Below are 25,724 nucleotides of genomic sequence, written 5' to 3'. Positions count from 1 at the left end.
CATTCCTTGTTGTTTGATTCCATTTGACAATATATGGACTTCCATATGAGCTTTGGTTGGTGCAAAGTCTTGGTGAGTTCTTGAATTAGAACATTGATCCAATTCTAAGTAAAGTGCCATCTATGACCAACTCAAGTTGCTCCTAAGAATGTCAAAGAATCATGTATTCTTGTAGTTACATTCACATCATGATGTCTCTAAATTCAAGTGGAAATCTTAAAGACCTTGTTGGTGGTTGTGTGTGTGTTGTCTAGTAGTCTTTGAAATGTTAATTCACTCCTTAAGATGATCCAAATTATTTTGAATCTTAATCTTTTTGAAAATATCAGCTTTCTAAAAGGGTGTGAAATTTCAACCTGTTGAAATATCGATTCAACCTATTATTTGACACTTAGTGGTTTTTAAATGGCTAGGAAAAGCTTAGCTTTGTTTTGGCTTTTCTGTCAAACAGACTCAACCAGTTGTTTTAAGAAATCAACTAGTTGTTTTTTAGAAAACCTTAATAAAATTCTGTTAAGTGATTTTAATCTGTTTTAAATGATTTCAAAAGCTTTTGGTTTTTGATTTAAATGCTTTGACAATTTGATTGGAGTATAAAAAGGTTGTTATAAGCTCCTTAGCATTACCTAAGAAAGAGAGATTAATCAAAAACAATTTTCAAGATTTCAAAAGCTTTGGATCATCTCAAGTGTGTGGAATAGGATTGGGTTTTGTAGTTTTTAACTTTAAGCTTTGATTTACCCAGGTGTATTATGTTCGTCTTCTTCTTTAAACATTGTATTTTTGTGTGTTCTTATGTGGTGCAGTTTCAGAAGGTGTTTTTGGAAACTGTGTGGTTTGCCAAAAGTGGTGTGTGTTCTTAAGGGGTTCAAGATCATCACTTTTGGTGTGTGTTTTATAATCTAGGTTTGATTACATAGTGAATTCTCAGTGGTTAGTAGAGGACTGGATGTAGCTTTTGGTTAAGAGTGAACCAGTATAAAAATCTTGTGTGAATCTCTCTATCCCTACGCTCATTAAACTGTTTTAACATTGTTTTTCAAATATGTTGGTATAAACAATCGATTGTTTCGATAAAACAACTGGTTGATTTTCTGAAATCAAACTTAAAAACAATTTTCTATTGGTTGAACATATTTTTAATTTGATTGATTCTTCATAGATTTTCACTCTACGTTCAATCTTTGTGAAAATATTTCAAAAACAATTCATCACCTTCTTGTTTAAGGCCTCTAATTATAACAATTGTCAGAAGAGCCGAGTTCTTGAAAGTCACTCAAGTTTTCAATCCTAAAACCTTTTTAAAATGGCTGAAAAACTACCATTTGGGGAGGGTGAAATGTTTAGAATATGAAATGTTTAAAATGATTAAGGGGGGGACCATCTTGGATGTGCAGAAAAGATTCACTCACATAGTGAATCATCTCATTAGCCTTGGCAAGATCTTTGAAAGGGAGAAGTTGAACATTGAGATCCTCAAATGCTTGGATAGACCTTGGCAACCAAAGGCCACTTTAATTTCTAAATCCAAGGATTTGACAACATTACCACAGCCTCCTTGTTTGGTAAGCGAAGGGAACACGAGCTTAAGATGAACCGACTTAATGACCAAGAAAATGAAGAAAAGCATTAAAGGAGCATGGCTTTAAGAGTTGTTGGTCATAAGGATGTTTATGAATCAAGTGAGTGTAGAGATGGTGAAACTCTCAACTTGCTCACAAGGAAATTTGGCAATATTTGGAAGAAGAACAACAAGGAGAAAAAACAACCATCAAAGAGGTACAATAACAAGAATCTCAATGAATTTATTTCTACAAACTATACTTGTTTTGGATGTGGTAAACAGGGCCACATCAAGGTTGCATGTCCAAGCAATGTGAGCAAAGAGAAAAGGGGTTACAAAAAGCATGGGAAGAAAGGAAAATCAAGAAGAGTATACAATGATGATTCATATTCATCATCTAAGGAAGATGAAGAAGCCAATCTATGTTTGATGGCAAAGGAAGAATCTGAATCAAACAGTGTAAGTTAAAGCACTTCTATTAATTTTGAAAATTATAGTCAACTTCTTGATACCTTCAAAGAAACTCACGAGGAAGCTAATAGGTTGGCCCTTTTGAACAACCAATTGAAAGGGGAAAACAATTAGTTGGAAAACAGAGTCAAGACCTTAGAAGAAGAGTTAAACAATTCAAAATTTGATTTTGAAAACCTAGAAATGATTTACCAAAACTCTTCTTTTAATTGTGTTGAATCTAGCTTTTGTGAAAATTTTGTTTCTCTTCAAATGAAGGTCAACTATTTTGTGAAAACGTGGACAAGTTTTCCAAAGGCCAATCAATTTTGAAACTGTTATTGCCTCACAAAATTGTGTTTTTGGAAAGTCTGGACTGGAATTTAACCCAAACAGCAAGAACATATCAGTTTCAAAACCCTTTCCCAGTTTCTTTGAAAACAACCTATTGTTTTGTCGAAACAACTGGTTCAAATTTTCTTTTATTGCATGAAAAGGGGTCACTCTGTTAGATTCTGCAAAGTAAGGAGGTTTTTTTGTTCCTAAAGGTATCTTGAAATGGGTTCCAAAGGTTTCTAAGGTTCCTACTAACATGATTTGACTGAAATTCGTAAGGGGACCAAATCTTGCTCCTTGATCTTGTTTCTTGCAGGGTTCTTTAATGGAAAATAAGCACTTGTGGTACTTGGAAATTGGTTGTTCTAAGCACAAGACAAAAGATAAAGGCAATTTTATCAATATTTTCCTTAAGCAAGATGGTCATGTGAGTTATGGGGACAACAACAAAGAGAAAATTCTTGGAAGAGAAACCATTGGAGACAAGAACACCTTCTTAATCAATGATGTGCTATTTATGGAAGGTCTAAAGCATAGCCTCCTAAGCATAAGTCAGTTGTGTGACAAAGGTTATCAATAACCTTCAAAGCCCAACACGTGTGAGATAAGCCTGCCCAAATCACAGGAAGTTTTGTTGATTGGTAAAAGAATCAACAATGTCTATTTACTTGATATCTCACATTCTGTATCTATTGGTTGCCTTCTAACCAAACATGAGGAATCATGGTTATTACATTGAAGGATAGCACACATCCACATGCATCATCTAAATAAATTGATTTAAAGAGATCTTCGGGTAGGTTTACCCAAAATCAAGTTTGATGAAAAAGCGGGTAGTGGTATCTTTCTTGGTTATTCCTTAAGTAGCCATGCTTATAAAGTGTATAACAAAAGACTTATGATTGTGGAAGAGTCAATTTATGTTGTCTTTGATGAAACTAACCATACAGAACAAAAATCTATGAAGAATTATGCAGAAGAAGATGACCAGAACACCATTCAACAGAAGCTGGAACCCTGTCCAAAAAACAACCGGTTGATTCTACGAAACAACCTGTTGAAATTCAGCATCAGGATGATCTGCCCAAAGAATGAAGAATTCCAAGAGACATTTATGTCGACAACATCATTCGACAGATTGATAAGGGAGTCTCCATTTGAAACTTTATCTTAAATTACTACAAACACATGACTTTAGTATCTCAAATTGAACCTAAATCCATTTGTGATGCACTTAAGAATTTGTTGCAGCTATGCAAGAGGAATTTGAAATGTTTATGATGGGGAGTTTTTCTTCTTCTTAGGGCTGCAGTGTTGGTTTATGGTATCCCTCTCATTCTCCTATAAACTTGGTTGGATATTCTGATTATGGTTTTCAAGGTGCACGCTAGAGAGAAAAAGCATAAGTGGCACATATCATCTTCTTGGAGCAAGCCTCATATCTTGGAATAGCAAGAAGCAAGCTTGTGTGGCTCTCTCAATTGCAGAAGCTAAGTATATAGTTGTTGGTAGTTGTTGTGCACAAATTCTTTGGATTAAATAACAACTAGAAGACTTTGGCTTAAAGACCAACAAGGTGCCTTTGCTTTGTGATAACACAAGTGCTACAAATCTCACTAAAAATCAGATTTAGCATTCAAGGACTAAGCACATTGAGATTCACCACCACTTTATAAGGGATCATGTGAGTAATGGGGATTGTGAAATTTATTTTGTTGAAACTAAAAAGCAACTTGCAGATATCTTCACTAAGCCACTGTCTTGAAATAGGTTTTTCTTCTTAAGAAATGAGTTGGGTATCCATTCTTAATTTTGTTTTTTTCATTCTCTTAGCCCATTTGTGAAGACAAATAGGGGGAGAAATTAAGGGTTTATGTGTTATAATTCTGCTACTCTATGGTGTGCTTAAATCTGTTTAGAACTGTTGCTGCCATGCTCTGATACACCATTGATTCTGCTGCCTAGTTTTGTTTCAAACACACTGGTTTTGGCACTATTTTTCTATTATTCTGCATATGCATGTGCAGATCTATGTGTGCCTTTTCAAATCTAGTTTATCCTGCTGCTATAATTGTCTTCTATGCTATACAATTTTGTTTTGCAAGATCTTTAAAGTTCAAACACTACAACACACGCAAACTAGGGATTTGTCTTCATCAAATAGGGGGAGATTGTTGAACAAGGTGCTTTGATGTCTCCAAATCCAAGTGGAAAGCTTGAAGACCTTGCTACTGGTTGTGTGTGTTCTCTAGTAGTCTTTGAAATGTTAATTTACTCTTTAAGATGATCCAAGTTCATTTGAATCTTAATCTTTTTGAAAAGATGGATTTTCTAAAAGGGTGTGAAATTTCGACCTGTTGAAATGTCGATTCAACTTGTTGTTTGAAACTTAGTGGTTTTTAAATGGTTTGGAAAAACTTAGCTTTGTTTTGGCTTTATTGTCAAACAAATTCAACCTGTTGTTTTGAGAAATCAACTAGTTGTTTTTCTTAGAACCTTAACAAAACTTTGTTAAGTGGTTTTAATTTGTTTTAAATGATTCCAACAACTTTTGGTTTTTGATTTAACTGCTTTGACCATTCGATTGGAGTATAAAAGTTTTTTACACACTTCTTAGCATTAACTAAGAAAGAGAGATTAATAAAAAATAGCTTTCAAGATTTGAAAAGATTTGGATCATCTCAAGTGTGTGGAATAGGATTGGGTTTTGTACTTCTGAACTTTAAGCTTTGATTTACCCAACTGTATTTTGTTCCTTTTCTTCCTTAAACATTGTCTTTTTGTGTGTTCTTGTGTGGTGCAGTTTCAGAAGGTGTTTTTGAAAACTGTGTGGTTTGTCAAAAGTGGTGTGTGTTCTTAAGGGGTTCAAGATCATCACTTTTGGTGTGTGTTTTGTAATTTAGGTTTGATTACATAGTGAATTCTCAGTGGTTAGCTGAGGACTGAATGTAGCTCTTGGTTAAGAGTGAACCAGTATAAACATCTTGTGTGAATCTCTCTATCCCTACGCTCATTAAATTGTTTTAACATTGTTTTTTAAATTTGCTGGTATAAACAACCGGTTGTTTCGATAAAACAACTGGTTGTGAAATCAAACTTAAAAACAGTTTTCTATTGGTTGAAAAGATTTTTAATTTGATTGATTCTTCATAGCTTTTCACTTTACCTTCAATCCTTGTGAAAATCTTTCAAAAACAATTCACCCCCCATCTTTTTAAGGCCTCTAATTCTATCAAAACTCATACCTCTTAACTCACCCAATTATCTGCATAACCTCAAACATATAATTCCCTTCCATAGGTAGAACATGCGTAGTCTTTATTAATCCATCCCATTTTACTCAAAGTCATTTTTCTTCATTATGAATGACAAGTAGGTATGAAAATTCATGGAAATATTATTTCACTCCCATCCTGCGAATGTCAAACTATGTTAACATACTTCCTACTCATTATTTGTTTAACCTTCATTTTATTTATTTTTTTACAGATAAACAAGTAACTGCATACTTGACTTTATCTTCCTTCATACCATGTCACCAAATAAACTTCCTGAAACCTTGATACCCTTAGATCATACTTAGATGTCACTGAACTTTCTTTCATGACTCTTAGATGACCCATCTACTTCAATTTTTCATCCTTGGCGTACATATTTTGTTTCTAAATCTTAATATACCATTCGTTTCCCACAGAGATTTCTTTAGTTTCATCAGTACATAATAATATTAGAATAATCTTCAAATTCAATTTCACCAATTTTCTTACTCTCACTTTTTCTAGAAACTCGTTAGTTATAACAAATGTACTATAACTTCCAAATTTATATTGTTGAAACTTTCACTCAACACCAACCATATAATCTTAAGTGTTGATATTTATGTCTTCTCGTGATTTTAACCATCTGCAGCCAAATTTCCTTTCCCAGGATAGTACTTCCACTAAAATTAATAATCTTTCAAAACTTTGTCCATTTTCTCCAAAAGGAATTTAAGCATCATTCATTACTCGGTCTACCACAATCCAGATTCTGTTATGTACTCTCATTATCTGTGGAAAAGAAACCACACATATAACAAAAACAATTTTATTTCTACTTAGTCACGTCATCCCAAGTCTTTGATACTCCACTTCAGTCTTTTATAGGTCAGACAAGCAAGGACCTATGGAGCCACTTCCTCTTTATGTTGAACCATCAAAAAAACTTCTTCAAATATTGTCTTAGTTATGCGTGATGCACATTGCTCTCGCCGGTTGACCTTGGACGGATTGGCTAGGCAACCTTCTCTTCTAATTTGTCTCCAATTGGTGCTTCAAGATGTCTCTCCACTGGAACAAAGGGGGGCTCTACCGGTTGATTACACTCCGACGATCAAGTCAATGAGAGAATACAAAATAAATATAAGTTTCAGTCTCAAGTATTGAGAAACAACATACCTTTACTGATGTCAGTTGATTTTTAGATGGTTCCATTTTATGGTGACACTTTACTTAAAGTTGGGATTTTAGAATTTTAATGGTGAGACCTAAGGAAGATTCCCACTCAACACGAACTAAACCAAATGGTTAAGTGTGAAGGTTTACTTCACAAAGGCAAAGATGAAAAATCAATATAAAGTGATAGATGGAATGCAATGCGGAATGGAAATTGCAATAAGGTAAACATCAATGGTGTTCATGGTCGAACCAAAAGATGAACCATAAGCATATAACAAAAGCAAAACCAAGAGCAAGAATTCAAGAGAAAGACATGTATGAAAGGCGAAAATGGAAATGAATTGAAAAGAGTGGAAGAAGAGGAGCTTATGGAGTGATTGTGAGAATGGTTCACGCCACTTGGGGTGTGGTATCCACCAAGATGAGTGAAGGGCCGCCACTTGAGAGTCTCACACTACTCAAGATAAGACCTACCCAAGAGGATTCAAACCTTACAAACACCTCACACAATTTGTGCATACTAACTTTTCTATTCAAAATTTACATGTAAAATACAATGAGGTAGGCATCATATTTATGGGTGAAGGAGCCTTGGAAAACAAGCATGAAGGGTAGGATGGAAAAGGAGCAAATGGTGCGGCTAGGAGCATTGACCAAAGTCAATACCGCACCATAAACTTAAACTTCTAGAAGATAGGTAAAAAATCCTAAAGCTAGATGCCTTGTCATAAAAGAGTGGGCTTGAAACAATTTCATTTTGCTATAAGCACTCCTATTAATGCTAAAGGCACCTATTCTAACCTATCTTGCTATTTGGACCTAAAGAGAGCCCAAACTTTTTACAACTTGTTTTATTCTTAAGAAGACCAGCATGAAGAACATTAGATGCTCTGGTTTATGTCAATTCCTCCCTCTAGTGAAGTCTGCTAGATCCTTGGTGAGTTCTTCACTTGAATGTTGAGATGACTTCTCATAGTGTAAATGGTAATGTGCATCCTTGGTCATCTTCTTTTTGGCTTGGTTTGTATCATTTACTAGGGGTCTCAAACTCCTTTTATAGATATCCCTTCAAAAATTTTCTCCAATCTCAACAGAACAAGGATGGAAAATTATATAAAAATTAAAGAAAAAAATATTAAAAATGTATAAGTCTTTTTTAAGTTAAGGTTAAATTCACCTTCTGTAAAAGGTTCCATTAAAGAGTTTTATAGAAATAGGAGTTAAGGTGTATGAGTTGTTTTAACTTTAGTTTTCTTTTAGTGGATATATGTTTATGAAATACAACTTTGGCAATTTCTTTATCTTGTGGTGATACTGTAAAAAGAAAAAAGGCATAAAATAAAATAAAAAACCTGAATTAGAGTTCGAGGATAACATTTATAAAAACTAAATAGCTATTCTTTATTCATCATTTCACTTATACATATGTACGTGATAAACAAAGAATTCATTTGAATAAGCAAGAACAATTTGGAATGGTAGATGTAGTTGTTCCATGGGCATTACTGCAAGAACAAGAAGCTGGTTTGTCTGGTTGAGAAGAGGCAATATTAATATGATCCAACACAATGTTGGAACAACCTGGTGAGTGGCAACTTAGGTCAATAGCTTTCTCATCTCCACTTGTTCCTTCAAACCCTCTGAATGTCACCTCACTCACTTCCACTGCATCACTCTATTTATGGCAAATTTCAAAATGCAACTTTAATAAGATATATAAACAGTTGAAATCACAAGATATAAACATGAATCTAAAGTTTAGTGAGTACCTCGAAATCATCATAACCATAGTTCTGGTCTATAATTATAGGGTTGAAAGCCTTTGTTAATGTGATCTTCTCAAAAGTGATTTTTCTTGCATAACCTGATCCACCCTGTGAAAATTTAACAAGATATATAAAATGAGTAATGCTGTTTATTTGGTACAAAATGAAAGCATCTTAGTTTCACCTGCCATGTCTTGATTCTTGCTCCATTTTGGGTGTTTGTGAAGCTGCAATTTCGTACATAAACTTGTTCAACTGTGTCATGCACACCATTTTTTCCCAGGCTGCCAACACTGATTAATTGATGCATGTTAACTGATGAATTTTGAGCATATGATATGAGTACTAAAAAAGGCATAATTAACCTATTTTGCATACAAAAACCTTATTCCATGGCCTGGTCCACATGCAATTCCTGTAGCATTGATGAAGGAGGAGCCACCATTGATGGCAATACAATCATCACCAGTTCCTATAATGGAATCTTGAATGGTGATATATTTTGAAGCACAAATGTCAAATCCATCAGTGTTGGGGCTGTTGGCAGGAGCATGAATATTGATATTGGAGAAGACAGCATTGCTGCAACCATCTATTGCTACGTGAGCTCGTGGACTATCAATGATGCTCAGATAACTAACTCTCAGATCATTGCAATTTTGGAAACTAATAACCTGCATAATTATAAACTTTCATAATCTTTTTTGCAGATTATAATTCAAAATTTGAACAGAATAATCTTAAGTTCTTTGAACCTTTGGCCTTTGACAAGAAGGGCATTTCCACCAAGCAGAACCAAACCCATTGATTTCTCCATTTCCATCAATTCTCAGACCATTTACGTCTGAGATTGAAATCAAAGAGGACTCATCGTCAACTTTCAGATAGTTTGTCCATTCATTCTTCTGAGGTGCAACTATTTTCCCTTCAAGCTTCAAGATTAATTCAACAAAATATGTTACTTACTATTATTGTTATCATTAAATTCAGATCAATTTGGCTTTTATATTTAATACAATTAAATGAATATAAATATAAATTAAGAAATATTAATGTGGATTAGTATATACCTGCATATGAATACTTGTGGCCTTGCAAGGACCACTCAGGTTTATGTTCTTCACCATGAATACTCTATTTTGTGGTATAACTAGAGTTGATGTCCCTTCTGTTCCACATGCCTCTTTCCATGCACTTAAAATGGCCTACCATAAATTCAAAATATAAACTTCTAAATGAGCATTAAGATAGAAACCATATATAATATCTCCTTAATTATACAACATTGAATGAATATTTATGTTCCACATAATACTATTTTATTCAAAGCGGTTGATTATTGTCTCTTTGGTAGGTTGTCATATGGGGGTTGAGTGTTAGTTGTCTGTGAGTGAGGGTTGGATATTCTATAAGAGGATTTTAGATCTGTTTGTTTGTTGGGTTATTGTATTTACACCTTTCGTGACTTTGGTGGTTTTCGATTTGTCTATTCTTGTTGGTGGCTCTTTTCCTCATTTGGGAGTGAGTGTGTTTGTGAGGTATGCTATAGTGTCATGTTATGTATACGGGTTGAATCACCTCTGAAGTGGTTCTCTTTATTTATTTATCATTGCTGATAAAAAAAAATATAATACTATTTTACTTTTTAAGAATATAAATATTTATAAACAATTTTTGCAATTTTTGTACCTATGTATTGTTTTATATGTGTTTGAACATTTCTAATTTTATATGTATACTTTTGTTGCCAATGAAAAATATAAAAAAGTAAAACATTGAAATTTTCCACTAAATGAAGTATAGAGTATAAATAAAATTGGAGAAGAAAGGAAAGTAGAGGAGAAAGAGATATATACTTGGGAATCATCAGATTCTCCATTGCCATGAGCACCATAGTTCACCACATTGTAAGATGTACTTTGAATTCCAACCATTGACCTCCCAAACATACATGGTGCAAAACAACCTAAGATAAAAAAACAAGTTATTACAATTTGCATGTTCAACAAGAGTATATTTTGTTCTTCTTTTGTGAATATGGATTAGGAAGATCAACAGTGGGAAAAGATGAAGAAAAATATAGCTCCGGGGGTTTAGTTAAATAGAACTTTGGATCAGCAAGAATGAATTGGATAGAAGTACTAATTAATTGAGCAAGAGAAAGAGAAAGAAACCACAATTTTCTTTTAATGGTAAAAATGCGATTTGTCTATCAAACATTAAATATTATTAATTTTACATAATGTCAATTCATAAAAAGAAAACTAAAATTGGCGCATATAAAAGAAAAATCTTTGACCATTTAGTTAAGTGATCATGTAATAAATAAGAAACGATAAATGATTTGTTAAACATTAAACTCAGACATTTATTTTGTCTCCCGAAAGATAATGGTGATAAAAGTTTTTGGTGAAAAAGTATCAATTGAATAATTAATATGCTAATATATGCGTGCAAATCAATTTTGTGCAATTTGCTTATTTTGATGTACAAATCAATTGTAATATAAATTTTCTGTTTCCAATATCAGTACCCACCACACGTTAGAAGAATATTATTTAATTGTATTGATGATACATTTATTTATTTTTATCAATAAATAATTAATAAAATTAAATAGAGTATTTGAGAAATGATTAATTTATATATATAAAAAAAACTTGTTCAAATAAAAAAAAAAAAGGATTGAAAGAGTGTCCTTCCACAACTCTCCCTTCCTCTTCTGCATTACTTACTTAAAAAAAAACCTCAGTAACCAAAACTCAAATAACAAATACATTGTTGAAAATTAAAAGCTATGAAAAATGACACACACGCATGGAATAATCACGCATGGAATAATCCAAATTCGAATTAGGATTTGTCCAGCATCCAATACTATTGTCATTCACATGCTCATCCTCATCAGACTATTATGATTCCTACTTAAATGCACTAAATAAAATTATTGGAAGTGTTTGAGAGGTTTAACCTCTTGGGCAGTTCTTACCCCCATGAATTACACAAATTCCTACCTTCCAAGACAACTATTTGCATGTAAAAATTAGATGAATGACAAATTTCTCTTCAAATTCGCACATTGATAATTCTTGTTTTTTTTAGTATTTTTTTTAGAATAATTGTATTTTCTTACAGTTTCTGTTCTTATTTTCTGTTTTTATATTAGATTTGTAGTTTTTCCAAAAAAATAAAGTTACACAAGTCTTAAAAATGATTTTTTGTAGCTTTTATTTTGCTTGAATGTTCGAATTCAATGTTTTGACCTTTTGAAAATCTAATTTAGAGTTGGAATTGACCTAAACTATCATGGAAGAAACAGCTGAAGAAGAGAAACTAGGAAACCGAGAGCTAAAATGATGAAAGACTACAAAAACAGGTTCTAGAAGATCAACCTTTCTCTAGAAACAAACAGTAGACGGTCAATAATAACAATAACTGATTCTAAATGGTCAACGGTGCTTGGAAATAGAAATTTGTAGAAGTTAGTTAGGGTTTAACCGAGAATTGGGGGTCATTAACTACAAAAGCTAAAACTCACTCCAATGCATAATACAAGCAAAACATGAAATAAAAACTAATTTTTAGAGACCAAAATAATTAGTTGCAATAGTAATTAAATTAGAGACCATTCTAAAAACTAAATACAAATTTGGTTTCTAAATTAGTTTCTATTATTATTAAATAGTTTTTCTAAATTGGTATCTAATTAGCAACAAAGGTTTTAGAGAACAAATTTAGAAACTAAATAATTGGTAGTTAAAACCTTGATTGCTAATTAGATACCAATTTAGAAACTATTTAACAATAATAGAAACTAATTTAGAAACCAATTTTTTTATTTAGTTTCTAAAATGGTATCTAATTTAGTTACTATTGCAACTAATTATTTTGATCTTTAAAAATTGGTTTTTATTTCATCATTATTTTTTTATAGTGGTAGGAACTCTATAAACAGAATTGATTACATAGATAAATGAAAGGGAGAAAATTGTATACTAGAGATAGATAGGGAGTTAAACAGTGAAGTAGAATAGTTTTTAGAGATAGATAGGGTTTATGCAGTACTATTTATCTGCTAACCTTTTCTGTCATTACAAAACTGGGAAAAATTTGTTTCGGTATGGACTGTATGTGGAGAGAGAAATGTTCCTTTATTTTATATAGTTGACTTAGAGTTCTTGGTATTCAATCTCCTAATACTATAAACATCAATCTAAGTTGTTAACTGTTTTTATGGTTTTACTTAGTAATTCTGCATAGTTTGGTGTAGTATTTCTTTTGGGATTGGAGTTTTCCCTTACAGAATTGTTATTCCTCGTCTTCCCAAAACCTTTTCTGTCACTTTCACTTGTTGCTATTCGTGGAGGGTTACTTCAAATTGCCATTTTATGTTCATTTGTGGCATTATTTCCATGGTATAGTACACAAGTCTGTTCTTCAATGAAATGAAGGAGTTGTCTGAAAAGTTTTGAAGCACTGAACACAAATTTCAAACTGACACTACAAGAAAATCATGAAATAGAAACTACTATTTAGAGACCAAAATAATTAGTTACAATAATAACTAAAATAGAGACTATTTTAGAAACTAAAAAAAATTGATTTCTAAATTAGTTTATATTATTTTGTATTATTGTTAAATAGTTTCTAAATTGGTATCTAACTAGCAACTAAGGTTTTAACTACCAATTATTCAGTTTCTAAATTTGGTAGCAAAAATCTTGATTGCTAATTAGATACCAATTTAGAAACTATTTAATAATAATACAAAATAATAGAAACTAATTTAGAAATCAATTTTTTTTTTTGTTTATAAAATGGTATCTAATTTAGTTACTATTGCAACTAATTATTTTAATTTTTACATATTATTTTTTATTTCATGATTTTATTTTCTTTTCAAGTCCCAAATACGAGACAAGAAAAATACTGCAAAATTTCACAATCAAGATATCTGACTAATAGAACTAGGAATGACATGTGGGTCTAATGTGATACAACAATGAATGTGGCTATCATAATCAAAACTAAACCATTGCAAGTGGGCTGAAAAGTCTGAAGATAAAGCAAAAGGACATATCTTGTAAGATATAAACACTATTGAATGTGATATTGAAGTTTCAGCTAACACCTCATAGCTTAAAAAATGTGCATATTTTTCTTTTTTTTTACCTTGATTGAAATTGGCTATTTCTGTTTATAGGATTAGGGTTTTTCTCAAACTGGTGCAATTTGGTTAGGAAACTAATATATTGATGTGATAAGATGTATTATTACTTCCATTTGTTGAAAGTTGTTTTTATTATTTATTTTTTTAACCGATAAATAATAAATTAAATAGAAAAGAATGTTTCAACCCTTTTAAAAAAGAGATATCAAAACAATTTATCTAAAAATCTTACAACGAACAGAAACTTAAACCAACGTAATAGAACGGCAGAAAGGCTAATCCTTCATGGCAGGCATATGGATTTCCATGTAATCAACAAAGTGATCAATGTATTTTTGGTGCAGTTCTTTGTCCCCAAATATCTTACTCATCTCCTGTGCTTCACTTCTATAAGTTTCTTCCAACATCACTGATCTCAATGCTATGGCCAATGATTCCCTGGTGAACTTCCCACAGTGCTCATTTCTCTGTACTTTGACCCCTACCCTTTTCTCCTCCATAAACCCAGCATTTATAAATTGATCACTTTGGAAGGGCAACATAACAAGTGGACACCCAATTTGAAGACTCTCTATCACTGAACTCCAACCACAGTGAGTGAGGAACCCCCCAATAGACTTGTGTGATAAAATCCTCACCTGTGGGGCCCATGTTGTCCACACCATACCCTTTCCTGAGTTATTCACAACCACATCCTGCAACTCAACCCTAGAGGTGTTTTGCTTCTTCAGAACCCAAAAAAAAGGAAAACCAGACATTTCTATTCCCATAGTAATTTCAGTGAAGTCTTCATCACTTAGTGTCACTTCAGTTCCAAATGCCACATAAATCACTGACCCTTTTTCCTGTTTGTCTAACCAATTAAGGATGGTGTTCCAGTTTTCATCATTGCTGTCTTCACTGAACTGTAATGAAGGAGGCAATAACCCAACTGGAATCACTGTTTTCCTATATATACTTTCACACAATTTGAGAGGTTCACCTTCAATCTCCATGCAGCTTCTTGAAGCAATAACTTGAGCACCATTAAAAGTTGTAAGGAACCGGAACACATCTGAAACCCCCGATTCATCATTTTCATTATGCTCTTCGGGAATACCTTTGCTCCGCGGGGACTCACTTTCTTTTCTTGTAAAAAAATCCGAAAAAGAATACATACCAGATGCACTAAAAATACAGAATGAGACGCATGAGATTCCTAGCTTAGAAGATATCGGTGGCAACCAATAAGGTGCAAAGTCGTATATTATCCAATGGGGTTTGGATCTCTCCAGAAACTTGGTCAAAGGTTGTTCAAGACCATCAAAAGCCAGCTTGAGGTATGGAATGATGTGGTGAGGAATGTCAACAGTGGCCTCTGCATTTTCTGGGAGTTTGTCAACACGGGGCAGTGGGAGTTCTATCAGATCCACCAAAGGTTGCAAGTTTTCAGGCACTTTGGGTAGACGATGGATATTTCTAGGTGTGGAAATGAAAGAAATTTTGTGACCCTTTTGAGCTATGAGTTTCGCAAGTTCAAAAAATGGGACTATGTGACCAAATGCTAGCCATGGAAACACCATGATGTGAAGCTTCTCACGCTGCTCCCCCATGGATATGCTTGTGTTTAAGGATGAATGTGTGTGGCATCATGAATGGTTATTTTTTTTTAATGTATAGAAAATATCAACGTTAACACTGGGACCATTTTGAATGCCTAATTTTTGTCATGATTATCTTTTTCCATCCATTACTGTCTCTCTTGTCAACTTTCACACATTATTAGTGCCAACTTGTGAACCACAATTGAAGGTAATAGCTTTATTAGTTCCTTTCAAATCCACCATATGGGACCCCCTTACTTTCAACTCCTCCATTCCAATTTTGCCAAAAATGCAACTTTCATAATAAATAAATTAGTGAAAAGTTAAATCTGTCACATTTAACTGACGTTTTAGACAAAAAAGAAATCTAAATTATTTAGCTTTTAATAGTCAATGTCACATTTTCTTAGTACTACTCTTAATGAATGTACTTGGTAAGAAGAGTAGGTTCTAGGAGAAGTGAGTAATCAATAAAAGAGATAAAAAAATAGTATATTGTAAAATTACTTGATATTATAAAATTTAAAATGTTAATTCCATTCTTTAATATTTATAGAATCATTAGAAATAACTATTATGTTTTTTAATCAACAAAAATAAATAAAAAATACTTCAGTAATATTCCAAACAGTATATAAAAAACAAGTGGTTCACACCACCTATAGGCTTAGAACATAATAAAACAATCCTAAAATCCATCCATATAATTCTACCCATACGCTTCAACTCCTCCAAAAATTTTGTAATACAAAACCATCTACAACAGCTATCACATAACCAAAATCAGGAGAGATAAACATACCGAATCAGCACAAAGCCATAACACAACATCGCAATGGCCTGCACCAAATCTGCACCTGCATAATTGGGCCAGCATCCCCTGCATCACAATGGCCTGCACCGAATTTGCATCTGCAGAATTGGGCTAGCATCCCCTGCATAATAGCAGCCATACACCCTTTTGCTATACCTCCATGTAGGCTTGTGCAGGAAAGACCACAACAACTCAAAAGTCCCCCTGCAATGCTTTCTAGTATCCTCCTTACTGTTGGACAATAATTTTAAAGTCCTCTCCCTTACTAGACCTGGTTCTGTTTCATTTTCTTTCCACTACAAGGCCACATTGACAGATCCACAACAATTAGCAGCATATTCTCATGAAGTGAGCATCTGTTGCGTGTTGCCTCTCACAGTCACAATTTTTGATATGTTTGCACAAGCTTCACTTCCTCGAGAGAACTAAAAACCTTGATAATGACAAAATTGCTCATTTGACCAAACCAGTGAATATTTGGGAGTGCGCTTGAGGAACATACCATGCACCACATATAGCAACATGTTGCCCCTGCCCCACCTCCAACATCTTTTATTTTCTAGTTCCTACACAATTCCAGTACCCTTACTTTTTTACTCCCTCATTTATACGAATCTCCTTGTCTTGATCATAAAACCTTATGCCTAGAGACAAAAAGTCGACCAGCAGGGCCTTCAACTACTATGACATCCCATTGACACATCTAACTCCTAGATCTCCTTCCTCTAACCTTTCTCATTTATTTATAACTTCTAATGCATTCAAGAGGATTCAAAACCCAATCCATGAAGGAGTAGTTGAAAGAGTGCTAGTGATTAGAGTGAAATCGTAATAAGATAGTCGTACTGGAAGGTGTTTCATCCATAACTACGATTTTAGTTGTGCCATCAGAAATATCTCTTCCGCATCTATTACCCCTTGTTTAAAGATAACATAATTTCTTTGTTCCCACATACACCTCACTGTAGCTGCCCACAAACCTTTCCATACCAAATTTTGTTTACTACTAGCCTGAACCAGGTGAAAGTTCTCAAAGTGGGTATTTAATTCATTGTGTTGAACAAACAAGACACCAATCCATAAGAAGCAAAAAGACCATACACATTGTGCATATTTGCATTATAAAAATAGATGTTGATTTGATTCATCCATAGCCTGACACATTGCACATATAGTAATGTTCACCACCATCCCTGTGCTACTCAAGCACATTCTAGTTGGGATTCTATCCAAAAAGACCCTCCACGCTATGGTGATTACATTGGGAAGCACTTTAACCTTCCACAAGCATTTGAAGTGGTCATGTTGAAGACCTTTGGCATACTTACCTAAGCATTCATATGCTGAATTCACAAAGACCAACCCTGATTCTTCACTCCCCCACCAACATTTTGCATTTTCCAGCATCAAAAATTTATTTTTTTGCGCTCTTGTTCAAGGTGGAACCCGCAACTTTTAATGTATTCAGTCTCTATCCACTTCCTTCATTCCATGTATTCCAATGAGTGTGGGACCCACAGGTTTTGCACATATTTAATACACATGCATTTGTTATGATTTTGAAGATGCATTTATTAGACTTGTATACACAATGTTAGTGAATTTTAATTAAAGTTTTCATTTTTTGGTTGGAGTTCATGCATGTACATTCATTTTGTATGCCAAATCATGGAATATTTGGACATTTCACTTGTAGAGCAAAAAAAAAACCCTACTTGTCATTCTATTTCCAAAAACTATAATTTTGCACAATGTGTTTGTTTAAAATAATCTGTAAAATGTGATGACAGTATCAACTATGGTTGCATATGAGTTGTGTTAAACCTCTTAGATATGTTATTTTTTGCACCAATTATCGTGGGATCTTATTACATATTTTAGTTCCAAAGTCACAAAAAAACCCTAGTTTTGATAAAAAAAATTGGACATATTTGTTAACAAATAACATGTCTTAATTTGCAATATCAAATTTGTATATAATGTAGCTCTGGATAGATATGGATAATATTTCTCCTGATGAGATTTCCTTGTTTGAAGACGGTCAGCCTTCGCAAGAATTTGATAACATAGCTGTTGATGTTAGTGAATTAGTTCCTACAGTTGGCATGTCATTTAACAATGTCGATGTTGTTAAAACTTTCTACAAAGAATATGCCATTAGAAAAGGTTTTGGAATTAGAAAAAGAAGTTCAAAGAGAGGAAAAGACAAAGAATTAAGATACTTCATGTTGGTTTGTGCAAAAGCAAGAAAATATACGTCATTCGTTCCCATCGAAGTTAACACCCTTCCAACTCAGAAGCATTAGTGTCCAACTTGTATTGATTACTAACGACAATATGTTGTGTAAACTGTAAGAATTCTTCAACCCCTTTTTCGTAAGCATCACTTATCCTTAATGTACTAATCCAACTCCGATCCATAAAACTGGTAAATTGAAAAAATCTAAATCAAAATTGCCAAGGGACGGACACCCCCAGACTCAGAATCAACGTGTTCAATATATACAGATTCTATAATTAAATTAAAATTCTTGAGGGTCGGACACCGTCGGACTCAGAATCAATGTCTTAAATAAATAACATACTATAATTAAATCAAATATGTCAAGGGTCGGACACCCTTGGGCTCAGAATCAACATGTTCAATAAATACAATCCTATAACTAAATCAAACATGTCAAGAGTCAGACAGCCCCGGACTCAGAATCAACGTGCTGAATACATACATATACTAATAATTACTAATCAACACATACATGCAAATATTTATTATAAAATTAATTAAATAAAATAGAATACTAACTACTATAAATATAAATATAAATGAAAACATTTATTATAAATTTAATAAAGTAAATATTTATTATAAAAATAATTAAATAAATAAATAAAAACTAACCTGCTTGGTGGCGGTAGTAGGAGTGGGACGTGGTGGCGAGAGCTAGTGCAGCGGAGGAAGCTGGTCGGTGCGACACGCATGAGGCTCGCGCGGATGCAGAAGCTGACCGAACTTGATTCATAGCGGTTGTGGTGGCTGGTGCGGCAGAGGAGGCTGACGGAGCAAGGGAGAGTCGCAACGGGAGTTGGATTGGAGCTCGCGATGGGAGCTGGGACGAAGCTCGCGGCGGCTGCTCATGGCGACACAGTCGGAGTAGGCGGCGCAACTGGCAGTGGTTGTTGGTGAGGAGAGAATGTTGTGCGAAAATGTGAGAATGAAGAGTGAGGGAAAGGAGCGCGCTTTTTTTTTCCTGAACAGCCAAATAACGACGGTTTTGTATAGAACCATCTTTATATCCACAGTCTTACACGGTTAACGACGGTTCCTGCTTGAACCGTCGTTAAGACCACTAAGAATTTGAAAATATTTACAGAAACTGCCACCTTCTCTCTTATAACGACTTTTCTTTAAGAATCCTCTTTGTATGGTGTCGTTAATTGCATATTTTCTACTAGTGAACAACCGACTTTTTTCACAAAAACAACTTATTGTTTCATCCCTCACAACATTTCATTGAAGATGTTTTAAATCTTCGTGCATTGTTTTTGTTGCTAATTCCTTCTCAAAATTGTTATGAGTCCAAATTTATTTTATTATCGCTTTGAATACGATTTGGTTGGGAGTTATTTTCATCCTAAATAGGAATATATTCCATATCTTTTTGAAAATTTAAGAAATTTAATTACTAGTCAAATATGCATGTGTTGGTTCTATGCATTCTGTTTGAGGGCTTTGTGTGCCAGTATTCTCTCTAAACAAATTCTTTTTACTTTGAAAAGAAACCCTAAAAGTCAATTTTGTTGACTGATTTTATAGCTTATATAACTGTGCCTGTTTAGGTTGTTTTCCTTCACATAATCACCTTTTTTTCTCTTATACTTGATGATAGAATTAAACAAATAAAGAAAAAATAAAAATATGATAAATTACTCTAAAAATCCCTTGAAACAATAGAGTAGTAACCATCTTGTGGTATAACATCATAAAAGTAGAAAATCGGAGCCGATGAGAAATCCTTCATTTTGTTTTTGTCATGTACTAGGCAACAATAAGAGAAAGTGATTTTCTTTATAGATTTTTTTAGAAGACAATTTAGAATTATTACCTCTTTTAGAACAAGAGTTCAAGAATATACATGTCCTCTTAAGAGTTTCTCTTGTATTTGTTTCTTTAGAGTTTTGTTTGATTAACTCTTCTTTCCTTTCTAACTTTCTCTATCTTCTCCTTTTCTTTTTCTTTTCCTCTTAAAACTTTTTTTTTCATTTTTAATTTATCATCCCTCATTTGTTGAGTGTGATAGGAGAAACAAATATTTTTCTTCCTTGATAAGTGAAACTTATTTTATTGGGAAACTCATTCTCAATACTTTTATGATTATATATTATCATGACCTACCAAGGAAGATATTGTGTGCCTATAGGAACTATATCACATAAAATTTGTTTATCTTGATAGTTTTATAGGGAGATAGGTATACTATGTATCATCATCTTTAATCCATTGAAGTTTATAAGATTTTGGATGGTGTTTAGTAGTTAAGGGTAGGTAAAAGATGAGCTTTTACAACAAATACTGATGTTATATGGTACACTGTTAATAAATGTGCATATGGGCATATCACTGTGGCGGAGGTACTCGTCTGAAAAGTTTTCTACTACTGCACACAACACATTGCTCCACTTTCAACACAAGTACCCACCTGTGAAAAGACAAACAATAAACAATATGAGCCAAGAAAAATACTGTAAAATTTCACAAATATCTGACAAATAGAACTAGCAACATGTGGTCTAATGTGATACAACAATAAATGTGAGTATCATAATCCAAACTAAACCATTGCAAGTGGGCTGAAAAATCTGAAGATAAAGCAAAAGGGCATTTCTTAATATATAGACTATTGAATGCGACATTGAAGTCTCAGCTAACACCTCATACCAGACTTAAAAAATGTGCATATCTTTGTTTTTTACCTTGATTGAAACTGGCTATTGCTGTTTGCATATATTCAAAGTGGTGGAATGGGAAAGCCTTACTTGCTTGGTTTCTTTGCTTTGATTTGGTTAGGAAACTAATATTTTGATGTGTTAAGATATATTATTATTTCCATTTCTTCAAAGTTGCTTTTATTACTGATTGTGAATCATTTGGAGATGCATATGTGTGTTTATCACAAAACAACTTCACGTCTATGTATTCCACGGATTGGATGCATATCTTTCTGAGTTCAATCTTCAAAATAGAACAAGGTATTCCAGTTCTTTCTAAGAGGATAATCTTTCAATCCATTTAAATTTTTTGTTTCAAAAGGGAAACTCAAACATTTCTAGACATCAATCAACTCAACCAATAACAAACAACGTTAAAACTTATGCATCAATTACAAATAATCCTTCATGGCAGAAAACTAATCTTTCATGGTAGGCCTATGGTTTTCCATGTAATCAACAAAGTGATCAATGTATTTTTGGTGCAGTTCTTTGTCCCCAAATATCTTACTCATCTTCTGTGCTTCACTTCTATAAGTTTTTTCCAACATCACTGATCTCAATGCTATGGCCAATGATTCCCTTGTGAACTTCCCACAGTGCTTATTTCTCTGTACTTTGACCCCTACCCTTTTCTCCTCCATAAACCCAGCATTTATAAATTGATCACTTTGGAAGGGCAACATAACAAGCGGACACCCAATTTGAAGACTCTCAATAACTGAACTCCAACCACAGTGAGTGAGGAACCCCCCAATAGACTTGTGTGATAAAATCCTCACCTGTGGGGCCCATGTTGTCCACACCATACCCTTTCCTGAGTTATTCACAACCACATCCTGCAACTCAACACTAGAGGTGTTTTGCTTCTTCAGAACCCAAAAAAAAGGAAAACCAGACATTTCTATTCCCATAGTAATTTCAGTGAAGTCTTCATCACTTAGTGTGACTTCAGATCCAAAAGCTACATAAATCACTGACCCTTTTTCCTGTTTGTCTAACCAATTAAGGATGGTGTTCCAGTTTTCATCATTGCTGTCTTCACTGAACTGTAATGAAGGTGGCAATAACCCAACTGGAATCACTGTTTTCCTATATATACTTTCACACAATTTGAGAGGCTCACCTTCAATCTCCATGCAGCTTCTTGAAGCAATAAATTGAGCACCATTAAAAGTTGTAAGCACCCGAAACACATCTGAAACCCCCGATTCATTATTCTCATTATGCTCTTCAGGAATATATTTCCGCGAGGACTCACTTTCTTTTCTTGTAAAAATATCCGAAAAATAATACATACATGATGCACTAAAAATATTGAATGAGACGCATGAGATTCCTAGCTTGGAAGATATTGGTGGCAACCAATAGGGTGCAAAGTCGTATATTATCCAATGGGGTTTGCATCTCTCCAGAAACTTGGTCAAAGGTTGTTCAAGACCATCAAAAGCAAGCTTGAGGTATGGAATGATGTGGTAAGGAATGTCCACTGTGGCCTCTGCATTTTCTGGGAGTTTGTCAACACGGGGCAGTGGGAGTTCTATGAGATCCACCAAAGGTTGCAAGTTTTCAGGCACTTTGGGTAGACGATGGATATTTCTAGGCGTGGAAATGAAAGAAATTTTGTGACCCTTTTGAGCTATGAGTTTTGCAAGCTCAAAAAATGGGAGTATGTGACCAAATGCTAGCCAAGGAAACACCACAATGTGAAGCTTCTCACGCTGTTCCGCCATGGAATGCTTTGTGTTTAAGGATGAATGTGTCTGGCTTCTTTATAATGGGTTATGATGAATGGTTATTTATTTTTTCATGATTATCTTTTTCCTTTTGATTAGTGTCTCTCTTGTCCAGTTTCACACATTATTAGTGCCAACTTGTGAACCACAATTGAAGGTAATAGCTTCATTAGTCACACATGTTCCTTGAAATCCACCATATGGGACCCCCTTACCTACAAGTCCTCCATTCTAATTTTGCCAAAAATGCAACTTTCATAATAAATAAATTAGTAAAAAGTTAAATCAGTCTCCTTTAACTGACGTTTTAGACAAAAAGAAATTCTAAATTATTTAGGTTTTAATAGTCAATGTCACATTTTCTTAGTACTACTCTTAATGAATATACTTGTTAAGAAGAGTACACTCTCTAGTAGAAGTGAGTAATCAATAAAAGAGATAAAAAACTAGTATATTGTAAACTTGATATTATAAAATTTAAAATATTAATTTCATTCTTTAATATTTATACAATCATTAGAAATAAGTATTATGTTTTTTTCATCAACAAAAAATAAAAAAAAATACTTCACTAATATTCCAACCAATATATAAAAAACAAGTGCTTCACACCACCTATAGGCTTAGAACATAATAAAACAATCCTAAAATCCATCCATATAACTCTATCCATACGCTTCAACTACTCCAAAATTTTTGTAATACAAAACCATCTACAACAGCTATCACATAACCAAAACCAGGAGAAATAAACATACCGAATCAGCACAAACCCATAACACTACATCACAATGGCATGCACCAAATCTACACCTGCATAATTGGGCCAGCATCCCCTGCATCACAATGGCCTGCACTGAATTTGCATCTGCAAAATTGGGCTAGCATCCCCTGCATAATAGCAGCCATACACCCTTTTGCCATACCTCCATGTAGGCTTGTGCAGGAAAGACCACAACAACTCAAAAGTCCCTTTGCAATGCTTTATAGTATCCTCCTTACTGTTGGACAATAATTTTAAAGTCCTCTCCCTTACTAGACCTGGTTCTGTTTAGTTTTCTTTCCACTACAAGGCTACATTGACAGCACCAGTTAGGCTTTCGTCCATATCCACAACAATTAGCAACTTATTCTCATGAAGTGAGCATCTGTTGTGTGCTGCTTCTCACAATCACAATTTCTGATATGTTTGCACAAGCTTCACTTCCACGAGAGAACTAAAAACCTTGATAATGACAAAATTGCTCATTTGACCAAACCAGTGAATATTTGGGAGTGCCCTTGAGGAACATACCATGCACCACATATTGCAACATGTTGCCCCTGCCCCACCTCCAACATCTTTTATTTTCTAGTTCCTACACAATTCCAGTACCCTTACTTTTTTACTCCCTCATTTATACGAATCTCCTTGTCTTGATCATAAGACCTTATGCCTAGAGACAAAAAGTCGACCAGCAGGGCCTTCAACTACTATGGCATCCCATTGACACATCTAACTCCTAGATCACCTTCCTCTAACCTTTCTCATTTATTTATAACTTATAATGCATTCAAGAGGATTCAAAACCCAATCCATGAAGGAGTAGTTGAAAGAGTGCTAGTGACTGGAGTGAAATCGTAATAAGGTAGTCGTACTGGAAGGTGTTTCATCCATAACTACGATTTTAGTTGTGCCATCTGAAATATCTCTTCCGCATCTATTACTACCCCTTGTTTAAAGATAACATAATTTCGTTGTTCCCACATACATCTCACTATAGCTGCCCACAAACCTTTCCATACCAAATTTTGTTTACTACTAGCCTGAACCAGGTGAAAGTTCTCAAAGTGGGTATTTAATTCATTGTGTTGAACAAACAAGACACCAATCCATAAGAAGCAAAAAGACCATACACATTGTGCATATTTGCATTATAAAAATAGATGTTGATTTGATTCATCCATAGCCTGACACATTGCACATATAGTAATGTTCACCACCATCCCTGTCCTACTCAAGCACATTCTAGTTGGGATTCTATCCAAAAAGACCCTCCACGCTATGGTGATTACTTTGGGAAGCACTTTAACCTTCCACAAGCATTTGAAGTGGTCATGTTGAAGACCTTTGGCATGCTTAGCTAAGCATTCATATGCTGAATTCACAAAGACCAACCCTGATTCTTCACTCCCCCACACATGGAGATCCATTTCTTCCCTATTCATGGAGCCCCTAGATATACGTTAATAGTTCTGCCTACATCATGGATTCCCACTCAACACGCCTCCATCTTAAGCTCCACCTTTATACTGATTCTTCCCACACACCTACCTCTTCCACCTTTTGTCCCTGATTTAAAGATAGCGAGTACATCCTCGGGAACAAAGTTTTGAGGTTAAGGTTGCCAACCCACACATCCTCCCAGAATCTAGCTTTATCTCCATCTCCTATTTTCCATCCTAAAGCTTCTTGAAACCAACATGCTCTTCCTCCCTCCCTACAAACTTTAGACAAATCTCTCCACCACCAGGACTGGAATTTCACATGTGTTTGAGTATTACCTAAATCTGAGCCACACTTTGAAACCAACAAATCTTTCCACATCCTTTTCTCTTTAGTCAGAAGACGCCATCTTCATTTAGCCAGGAGAGCACAGTTAAACTTTCGAATATCTTTAAATCTCAGCCCACCCTCCTCTTTAGGTTTATACAGGTTCTCCCAGCCTACCAATGAGATCGGTATGCTCTCCGTCCCCTAACCCCATAAAAACCTCATTTGGATACTAATGATGCTTTTCCAGACTAACTCCGGTGCTTTGAAAAGTGATAAGTAGAAAAAGGGTAGGGTTGTGATAACAAACTTAATTAAGCTTATCCTCCCTGCCATAAAAAAAAAGTATC

General features: G+C 34.2%; 3 protein-coding genes across 3 annotated transcripts; all 3 read right to left on the bottom strand.

Moving 5' to 3' along the window:
• Positions 1-8,120: 8,120 nt before the first annotated feature.
• Positions 8,121-10,486, bottom strand: LOC137813028 (probable polygalacturonase At3g15720). The gene is made up of 7 exons (XM_068615308.1): positions 10,409-10,486; positions 9,623-9,757; positions 9,308-9,484; positions 8,937-9,226; positions 8,737-8,845; positions 8,556-8,660; positions 8,121-8,461 (listed from the first exon to the last, which is right to left on the bottom strand). Exons 1-7 carry the CDS (start codon positions 10,484-10,486, stop codon positions 8,234-8,236), a joined length of 1,122 nt encoding a protein of 373 aa, XP_068471409.1. The 3' UTR covers positions 8,121-8,233.
• A 3,425-nt stretch (positions 10,487-13,911) lies between these two features.
• Positions 13,912-16,599, bottom strand: LOC137819421 (putative UDP-rhamnose:rhamnosyltransferase 1). Its single transcript, XM_068623271.1, has one exon. It carries the CDS (start codon positions 15,312-15,314, stop codon positions 13,998-14,000), a length of 1,317 nt encoding a protein of 438 aa, XP_068479372.1. The 5' UTR covers positions 15,315-16,599; the 3' UTR covers positions 13,912-13,997.
• Positions 16,600-21,454: 4,855 nt separating this feature from the next.
• On the bottom strand, positions 21,455-22,900 carry LOC137819510 (putative UDP-rhamnose:rhamnosyltransferase 1). Its single transcript, XM_068623385.1, has one exon. The coding sequence runs from the start codon at positions 22,836-22,838 to the stop codon at positions 21,525-21,527; it is 1,314 nt and encodes a 437-aa protein (XP_068479486.1). The 5' UTR covers positions 22,839-22,900; the 3' UTR covers positions 21,455-21,524.
• Positions 22,901-25,724: the final 2,824 nt, after the last annotated feature.

The sequence above is a fragment of the Phaseolus vulgaris genome, chromosome 10 (genome assembly GCF_000499845.2).
Source record: "Phaseolus vulgaris cultivar G19833 chromosome 10, P. vulgaris v2.0, whole genome shotgun sequence".
Taxonomy (NCBI): domain Eukaryota; kingdom Viridiplantae; phylum Streptophyta; class Magnoliopsida; order Fabales; family Fabaceae; genus Phaseolus; species Phaseolus vulgaris.
The sequence above is the reverse complement of the archived record's forward strand: the minus strand, read 5'-3'. Positions and strand labels throughout refer to the sequence as shown.

Bases quoted from the DNA above. Each gene is read 5' to 3' on its own strand.
- LOC137813028 (XM_068615308.1), bottom strand. From the start codon at position 10,486: ATGGTTGGAATTCAAAGTACATCTTACAATGTGGTGAACTATGGTGCT. The intron at 9,485-9,622 runs GTATATACTAAT...TTAATCTTGAAG, and splicing joins CCACAAGTATTCATATGCAG to CTTGAAGGGAAAATAGTTGC. The intron at 9,227-9,307 runs GTTCAAAGAACT...ATAATTATGCAG, and splicing joins CTTCTTGTCAAAGGCCAAAG to GTTATTAGTTTCCAAAATTG.
- LOC137819421 (XM_068623271.1), bottom strand. From the start codon at position 15,314: ATGGGGGAGCAGCGTGAGAAGCTTCACATCATGGTGTTTCCATGGCTA.
- LOC137819510 (XM_068623385.1), bottom strand. From the start codon at position 22,838: ATGGCGGAACAGCGTGAGAAGCTTCACATTGTGGTGTTTCCTTGGCTA.